Source organism: Aplysia californica, unplaced genomic scaffold (genome assembly GCF_000002075.1).
Source record: "Aplysia californica isolate F4 #8 unplaced genomic scaffold, AplCal3.0 scaffold00166, whole genome shotgun sequence".
Taxonomy (NCBI): Eukaryota; Metazoa; Mollusca; class Gastropoda; order Aplysiida; family Aplysiidae; genus Aplysia; species Aplysia californica.
The window spans coordinates 966,477-975,776 of NW_004797436.1; the positions used below are offsets into that span (position 1 = coordinate 966,477).

The window sequence follows — 9,300 nt, forward strand, 5'->3', positions numbered from 1 at the left end:
CTCTCTTTTTATCTCTCTCTTCCCCTTCCCCCATTCCCGCCCCCTCCTCTCTCTCTCTCTGGTTCCTTCTCCCCCAAAAGTACAAAGTCAGAGAAGCCGTATCTATCTGCCCGTAGCAGCGAGAGAGGAGAGGGCCTATAAAGCTTGGAGCCTCTCCCACACAGAACTGATGCTGTTCAGGGCCCGTCGATCGACACGACAACATGGTGCCCATAAACATCGACTGCCAGATTGATCACGGCCGTTTCTTTGGAGCTGTGAGCGCGAGCTGTTGACGTGAGGTTGGTTTTTATTTTTTGTTTTGTTTGTTGTATTTCTTTAAAGATTATATAATAGTTTTACAGCACTTGCAAGACAAACGGGTCATATTTAAGTACCTTAGATCAAAGCTTTTACAAGAGGTAACATACGAAGAAAAGAAGGAGGAGAGATAAGGACGGTAGATGTTTGTTAGGAAACGATGAGCAAACCACACCAGAGCCTCCGCCAAACACCCGCCAAGGTGATTTAAATGCTTTTCTGTACTATAAAAGGATATGTATTAATGTTTACAGTATGCTTTTGAGATACAGCCATCATTGGTAAAATGGAAAGGTTATTAAAGATGTCTTGACTACAGACTTACGATTTAAACGTTTTGACCAAAATTAATTCGAAAGCGCTATAGGACATGATTAATCAGTCAACCAACCAACCAACCAACCAATCAACCAACCAACCAACTAACCGACCAACCAATCAATCAAAACATTTACAATGAAAATTAAGACACATGTACATGTATACCCCTTGAGAGCATTTATTTCTGCAGCATAAATCCTGCTCGAAAGTAAGTCTCTTGACGAGTTACATGTTATTTTCTTCCCCGAAACATGTCACCAGACGAACAGTTTCCGAGGAAACATTTAACAACAAGGGCTGGGGGGAATGTAGCCTTCTGAAACATTAACCCAATCCTGTTTACATTATTATCTAACAATGCCCCCCCCCCCCACTCACCTCCTACTCGTTCAATTCCATGTGCTTAAAGCTACCGATAGCTGCCTTCTAGTGTTCAGATTATTATCTGATTTACGGAAATAATGGTAAAAAAAAGTACTTTCTGCCTGCGGGCACAGACTTTGACACACTTTCCTCATTAGAAACGAAAATAAGGTTCAGCTTATTGTCACTGACCTGTTTTTATTATTGCCAAGCTGACACACCATTGATAAAAATCCTACGGGATGGAAGAGGGGCCAGATTTTTATTTACTGGCCAGGTTTTAGCTGGGTTAATGTGGAAGAGAGAGAGAGAGAGAGAGAGAGAGAGAGAGAGAGAGAGAGAGAGAGAGAGAGAGAGAGAGAGAGAACGGGGGGACGGACACACAGAAAGACAGACAGATAGCCAGACAGACAGACACGAATATCTGTCTGTCTGTCTGTCAGTATGTATGTCTGCCAGTTTCGCTCCCCCCCCCCTCTCTCTCTCTCTCTCACCCACTCTCTCTCTCTCTCTCATTCTCTCTCTCCTTTCTCAACTGAAGCCAACAGAACCATGTTTTGCATCCCTAATTGACATCAAAGTTTAGTGTTATTGCCGCCGAAGATTGGTCAGTTTTTGAGAGAATTGTCCTTTACTTTCCCTGTGTTTTCCCGAATGCTCAAGAGGACCATAATATCCCATTTTGGTAGCACATTTTCTGTGTAAATAGCCCTTCTACTAGAGGAAATTTAAAAAGTCAAAGAACTTGATTATCCAAACTTACTTATGGACATCTTCAGGCCGTACAGAGGTTCCCACTTGCTTCTTTCATCGAGCCAAATGTGTCTGAGCTATATCAGTTTGTGGAAGCGATTCAAGGTCAAACGTAGAAAAGAGATGCCTTGTTCTGAAGAACCGATCATGTTCCGAACTGCTATTAATAAAGAACGAGAAGATCAGATCAGTTGTAGTTTTTTAAAGATACTTGAGACCCTTTTCGTGGGAAGCTCGATGCGGCCCAGGCGTACCCATGATCTTATTCAGTTGCGAGCGCCTTAAAACTCCGGCCAAAGTGTACTGTAATGCTGTAGTCGTTCCTTTCACTTACGGTTCGTTGGCACAATGAGAGTCTGTGAGCTTGCTACAAGGGTGAACTCACTAAACAAACGAAAGACAGGTCGCATGATATTTAAGTGTGCGTGGAAAAGGGGGGGTGGGGGGGGGGGGGGGGTAATCCCCTAAAATACGACAGCTCTTTTATCCCCTAGTTGACTCCCATTTCCATAAATCATTACACAGATTTTACCTCCTGTGACACTTGGGTAATTTGTGTTTGAGACTCCCGGCTTAAACAAAAAAATGAGACGTCAAAGAAAGTAATCGCCTCGACCAGGACCGATTTAGTTGGCCCAATCTGTGTGTAACTGTGTTTACATGACTCGGGACCAGGCGATTTGATAAGAATTAGTCTACAAGTAAAGAGAAGCATACCCTCGAGGTAATGGTTATCCAGACTGTGCTTGGAAAAAGGGGGATAACTGTCTGTTTGTCTGTCTATCCGTCAGTCAGTTAGTCTGTCCGTCTCTCTGTCTCTGTCTCTGTCTCTGTCTCTCTGTCTCTCCCCACCCCCACCCCCCTCTCTCTCTCCCACTTCGTTAGACCAAATGGAACGAGCCATATTTCAGAAAATCTAATATCTAATTTGGTTTTACTTTGGTTTTGTAAACAAGACGAGTATAAATATACGTACGTTCATCGCTCTCTGTGGATAAAGACTAACAGAAAATTACTAAGGTAAATGCAGTTACGGCCGACAAGAAAATATTTAATATTCTACTGTTCATATTCGGAGGGAAAAATAAGTTTGACATGTGAACTATTTTAAAATAAACTTGCAAACATTTTATGATTTTTAAGAATAATATTACTTTAATTGAAAATAAACTTTGATTTGGTGCAGTTATTACAGATTTATAATGCAGTCACCGATCCAATATCTTTATAATAATAATAACAACCGATTTCAAACCAGAAACTGATTTTAAACCAGAGGCATTGCGTCAAATTTCTAAACCGAAACAGGTGTTTGATTTCCAAATTGAAAGCGTATATAATTTGTAAGAAAATATATTCGTGTGAAAAAAATATATGAACACGTGCTATATAAATACATTATCATCGAGTCATACAGAAGGATTTACCAACATTAACCGTCATTTGCTTTAACAATGATTTCCTATTTGAATTTACTCACGGTTTTCTGGAAATATCATTTTTAATGTTAGAGATAATAATTGGTTCTCTTTTTGCTTCGTGCCTGTTGAGATTGTTTTAGCAAGGAATGTGCTCACAAGCTGCATACATGTAACAACGGGAGCTAGCTCTGTCTATTAAATAGGCCGATACGGTACATTGCGTGTATTGTCCTGTGGACATGGTAAAGATATTATACAACATTGCTTCCTGTATAATATGGCTTTGATGTTAGGAGGATGTATGTAAAATGTTGTTGTTGTTGTTGCTGTTATTGATCCAGCAACAGCTGGACCCTCGCCCTTCTGTCAAAAGCAATGTACTGATAAGAGTAGATTTTCTGCAGTTACTTTAATGTGAGTGCGTTGTCAGTGTAAGGTCGCGGAGGGAGAAGTATGGTTCTGGTGTCATTTAGGGCTGTGCAGTAGAACAGGACGTAGTGATCCACAGTCTCATAATACTGTGTAACACCACAAAGAACACGATACGGGAAGTTCTGGTTATATTCTGAGTTAATGGAAGTTGAGCTTTTTTTGTTCCTATCGCTGGTGGATGATCGTGGTATGTACAATAAAGAGGGGGGAAGGGGTGTAAGGTGACAATTGACTGTCAAAGTACAATAATTAGGGATTCAAACATAGTGCTAGTGTCCGTTATGAAATGATTGGGTCCTTCGCAGTTGCTTGCTAAAGACGTCTATTCTTTTTGTGCACAGAAAAACCCCCCATCAATCTTATTATTGATCGGTATCTCTATATTTATGCGGGGCCATGATAGGGAGGATTGGCGGAGCCCACCTCCTAAATCATCTAGATTGTTTGTGAAAATGGTGGGGTACGAGGTTAGTTCAAGAAGTCTTTGGTCTAAATGAAGGAATAAAGAGAGAGTTTTGTAACTTGGCACACATACTTTCATTTCCCTACATAGTCACCATGCAGAGTAACACATTTCTGCCACCTCTCTTTGACCTTCAAAAGTCCTATATCTATCATTGTACAACATTTGAACGGTGAATAAAAATTCCGTTTTACTCATGAAAGCTATTTATTTTTAATATGGTGGCCGTTATCATGGCAACCGTACACTTAAACAAAACAAAAAAACAAAACATTTTACAGATGTTTTCCTGTTATACCTCCTTGCTAGAAGGCTTTATCTAAAAAAACATAGTTACCGAGATAGGTTTATAAACCATCCCCTCCCCTTAATATGTTCTTATGCACAGTAAATTGTAGATTGTAAATGGGCCTATTCATCAATGTCATGCTCATAACTATTAACTGTGCCTGAACTGCAACAGGGAACTGCTGCTTTTTCTTTCCTAATCCCTACTATTGTCATTTTCCCTCTATTTCTTTTGTATGTTTGTCGCACTCTCGTGACCCGCTATTTCCGTGGTGCCTTGATAGTCGAAGCAGACTTTGTGCTGTTGAAGCTAGAGAGGTGAACAGAGTAAGCCTGATTCCCTGTAAGTCTGTTGACATCCACCCCTCAGCGCTCATATGACCTTATGCATTTGCAAGCGCCGTAAAACCTATACTAAAACTAAAAACTAATTGTCCAAGAACCTGCATTTTTTTCGTCTCATCCCTAGTATTGTTTTTACTGGGCAGCCAGAGTTGGCATACTTCCTCATTTAATCTCTCTCTCTCACCCCCCCCCCTAACCCCCCCTAACCCCCCCTACCCCCCATGTATAATGTGGCCTATATTGCATGAACTGTTACAGATGTTGGGAGCAATATCTGAACGTTCTCCCCACTTATCTGGACTTTATGGCTGTTGTTCGTTTTTGCTCCCACTGAAGTGTGTCACGAGTAGGAACGTCCTTGTCCATATTGCTGGCTTGAAGAGCAGAACACACACGGACGGGCTATCAAGGCAAGAAGGCTTACTTGGGGGGGGGGGGTAGAAGTAGAGGAGGAAGAGGAAAAAAGGATGGAGGGAGGGTGAGGGAGAAGGAGAAGGAAGGGGGAAGAGGGATGGAGGAAGATGGACGAATGGATTGAGGGAAAGAGGGAGGAAAAGGAGGAAGAAGTAGAAGAAAAAGAGGCGGAGGAGATGGATGGACAAATGGATGGAGTGAAGGAGGGCGTAGGAGTAAAAGGAGGAATGTTTTTCCCACAAATTTTGCTTGTTTTTATTTTTATGTTTTAGGATCGACAGCTGTAACAATGTTGAAAAATGGTTGAACAGAAGGCCGAACCGGAGTCGGAGTTGTTATGACTATCAGACACTTTGCTGTTAAATATAAATTACATAAATTCGATTTCCCGAGAGGGAAAGTTACTTGATCTCTCTCTCTCTCTCTCTCTCTCTCTCTCTCTCTCTCTCTCTCTCTCTCTCTCTCTCTCTCTCTCTCTCTCTCTAGTTTGCTTGTTAGGGTTGCCGTATCCCATTCAGTCCGGTTTGGCCTTAATAGATAAATAGATTAATTAATTAATCTGTTAATTAAGTAAATCAATAGCAGTATCAATCAGAATAAAAAGCCTAAGAATAATGTCCACCAAACACAGCCTAAGTGATATAAGTGACCTCTGGTGTGTGGCACAGCAATCAAAGTGGGGTGGAGGAGGGGTGGGTTGGAGGGCCAGATCCATAACTTGAAAAGAAAAGAGTGAGAAAATAGAAATTCGGTGTCTCTGAACGCTGTGGGAAGACTTTTTTCTTATCTAAGATAAGATAAGATAATACTTTATTATCCCAGAGGGAAATTTTCTTGGCTGTACATGGCAGTCAAAACACACACAGGTATACATTTAAATCTAAATTATATATTGCCGTCATTAAAATTAAATATGAATAGAGAAGTAAAGCTGACAAAATGTACATATCACGTCAGATGCATCGTTCAACCACATGCAGAATTTTAATTACAAGACCTTTAGAGTTTTTAGATACATATTCGAAAGAGCAATACTTATTGATGTTCTGACAATAGCCTTATAATAGACGTTGAAAAAAATCTTTTATATCTTTCTTTGTTTGTTTTTAGAGGTACATATCTGCCGTTGCGTGATCTGATAATTTGCGTGGAAAGGGGGCGTTGAGTATGCGTTAAAAAATTATAAAAAAATATGGAGATCTGTAAGTGGTTGGTCGCCACTGAGCAATGGTATTTCTGTACAAAGAGCAATATAATGTTGTATTATCGGTGTTGCGTGACGTAGCCGGCGGAAAGAAAAAATCCAATTCCATTTTTATTTGGGTAAAGAGAAACACATCAACACCGTAGTGGCTATTTAGTTCAGGGACAACAGAAGATTAAGAAACAAAGGTTAAAAATAAATACTTTTAAATTAGAGAATTTTTCTTCATATCGACATGCACATTTACAAAGTTTTCTTCGTAACTAAATCACATTTATAAAGTTTTTTTCAATCCTGAAACTCATTAAAAAAACAACTCTCATAGACCTCTGTCTCCCTCCCCCCCTCTCTCTCTCTCTCTCTCTCTCTCTCTCTCTCTCTCTCTCTCTCTCTCTCTCTCTCTCTCTCTCTCTCTCTCTCTCTCTCTCTCTCTCTCTCTCACTCACTCTCTCTTTCTCCTCCTCTCTCTCTCTCTCTTTCTCTCTCTCGCTCTCTCGCTCTCCCCCCCCCCCCATCTTTCCAACACCTACATACTCACTCCTGTCTTACCGGACTCGATTCCTCAGATACAAATTCAAGTCTCTAAAGTACGATATACGTTAAGAAACTTTTGATTAGAAAGTATTCGAGAACTCTGATTATTATTAAAGTTTCCTGATTTTGTGTTATTTGTACAAAGGCTAGAACAAATACTAAATGCCATAATGTTGTGGAAACCCACTGAGCCCTGTATTATAACGATGAGTTCAAAACCTAACACATAGTTCATTTTGTCTATTTTCATCAGGTTCCTGGCGGCAGTGAGGTAGTGGTGACGTCACATGAAGGCATCACCAGGATGGCTAACGACACGTTTTCCCATCCTAACATGACAAAAGCCAACAACACTAGCCCGAACCCCAACTTTCTCTTAAGCTCAGAAGCAAGAGGAAGTCCAAGCGGAGTTGAAACCTCACTCCAACTCTCGACTCGTGATGAACTATTGCTCGACATAGAACGCTCCCTCAAAGTGTACTACTCAATCTTGCTCCTAGCTGTGGGGACTGTTTTCAACATTCTGTCAATCCTTATACTCAGCCGTAACACTTTCCGTCGCTCCACGACATCCGTGTATCTCAGGTTCCTCGCAGCAGTCGATCTGTTCGCGCTCTACAACGGTCTCAGCCGACAGTTTATTTCTGGGGTGTCCGGATACAACATTCGGTCTCTCAGTGAAGGTTTCTGCAAGTTTCACCGATGGACGACGGCGTTCGCCCCGGACATCAGTGCGTGGATTCTGGTCGCGGTGACGTCAGAGAGATTGCTCAGTGTTGCTTATCCTCACAAGGTCAGGATGATTTGTTCCAAGACAACGGGATGGACTACCGTCGTTCTGATCTCGATCCTATTAATGGCGTCTAATCTACCTCTGCTATTATTTTATGGGGATGTGAAAACGTACGACCCACAGACAAACAGAACTTCCGTTTACAAGTGCGTGCTTCTGGACTCAGAGTTCATGGACAACATCTGGTACTGGATTGACATCACAAAGTTTGTACTTTTACCAAGTCTTATCTTACTCTTCTTCAACCTCGTTATCATCTATTTCGTTATTCATAGCCGACGAAAAGTAGAGAGGATTTCAACTACCAAACAAAGTTCAACCTTTCAGACATCTGCCGCTGGAGAGACTAATCATGCGACACACAACCAGGATTCTCTCAAGACGACAACCACTACGAATTACAATGAAGCTTCTAACGAACAAACCGTTAAGATAATCTCAAACAACAGAAAAAGCACCAGTACCAGAACTGATGGCGCGAAAACAAATAACGCAAACTCCAGCACTGGTACCACTGAGTCAAAGTATCCAAGAGATAAACAAAAAAGCGTGGTCAGCAGAAACAATAAAGAGGTTTCTTTGACCTTGACATTACTCTCAGTCAACGTGACCTTCATCGTCTGCAACTCGCCCATCTCCGTGTACCTCCTGGGCGCCAGCTACTGGTTCCCACCCGGCTACCTACCGGAAGAACGTCTCACGCTCACCGCCGCCATCTTAGCCATGTACACCAACAACGCCGCTAACTTCCTGTTGTACTGCGCCACAGGCTCCAGATTCCGCGCTGAGATTCGTCAGTTGTTTCGGGAAATTCACCGCGCTTGTCGCAGCTGTTGTCGTTGTTGTCGTTTCTGTTGGTGTCGTCGTTGCAAATCGTGGTCCGACTCGGACAGAGAGGCCAGCACTGGACGTTCTTTGTCACAATTTGTGAGCGAGTCAAGTAGTACTGCACTGAGATGTAGTGGGGAGAGAGACAGCGGGAATGTGAATGGGGCTTTCGCAGAGTGTTCGGAGTGAGACCAACCATGATAATTCTGATTGATGTCTAACTGATAAAGGGGCACAAAAGCCTAATAAATGATAATGGGGACTCAACATCTAAAGGGAGACGGGTTTAGTGATGTAGGAATAAGCGCATGGAGAACTTAGAAACTTCTGTAGATGACAGTCAAAGGATCCAAGAAGAAGAAGAGAAAGAAGAAGAAGAAGAAGAAGAAGAAGAAGAAGAAGAAGAAGAAGAAGAAGAAGAAGAAGAAGAAGAAGAAGAAGAAGAAGAAGAGGAAGAGGAAGAGGAAGAGGAAGAGGAAGAAGAAGAAGAAGAAGAAGAAGAAGAAGAAGAAGAAGAAGAAGAAGAAGAAGAAGAAGAAGAAGAAGAAGAAGAAGAAGAAGAAGAAGAAGAGGCGGAGGGCGAGGAGAAAGCGGAGGAAAAGGAGAAAGAGAAGGAGAATGAAGAAGAATGATACAGGGGTTAATGAAGACGAGAAGTAGGCAGAGGAGACTTAGGCGGAGGAAGAAAAGAAAGGCAGAAAGGGGGGGGGGGGTGAAGATAGTAGTAAAAATCGGATTATTACAATATGAATCACAAGCTGTGTTCATTTTATATAGTATCCATAACAAAACGCCCTATATCCATTAATCATAAAACAGAAAAGGGTGAATTTAAAAAAAA

The 9,300-nt window shown here is 41.6% G+C and overlaps 1 protein-coding gene across 1 annotated transcript; it reads left to right on the top strand.

Moving 5' to 3' along the window:
* Positions 1-5,207: 5,207 nt before the first annotated feature.
* LOC106011715 lies at positions 5,208-8,860 on the top strand. Its single transcript, XM_013082275.2, has 2 exons — positions 5,208-5,309; positions 7,092-8,860. The coding sequence occupies exons 1-2, from the start codon at positions 5,208-5,210 to the stop codon at positions 8,646-8,648; spliced, it is 1,659 nt and encodes a 552-aa protein (XP_012937729.2). The 3' UTR covers positions 8,649-8,860.
* Positions 8,861-9,300: the final 440 nt, after the last annotated feature.

Bases quoted from the DNA above. Each gene is read 5' to 3' on its own strand.
- LOC106011715 (XM_013082275.2), top strand. From the start codon at position 5,208: ATGGACGAATGGATTGAGGGAAAGAGGGAGGAAAAGGAGGAAGAAGTA. The intron at 5,310-7,091 runs GTAGGAGTAAAA...TATTTTCATCAG, and splicing joins TGGATGGAGTGAAGGAGGGC to GTTCCTGGCGGCAGTGAGGT.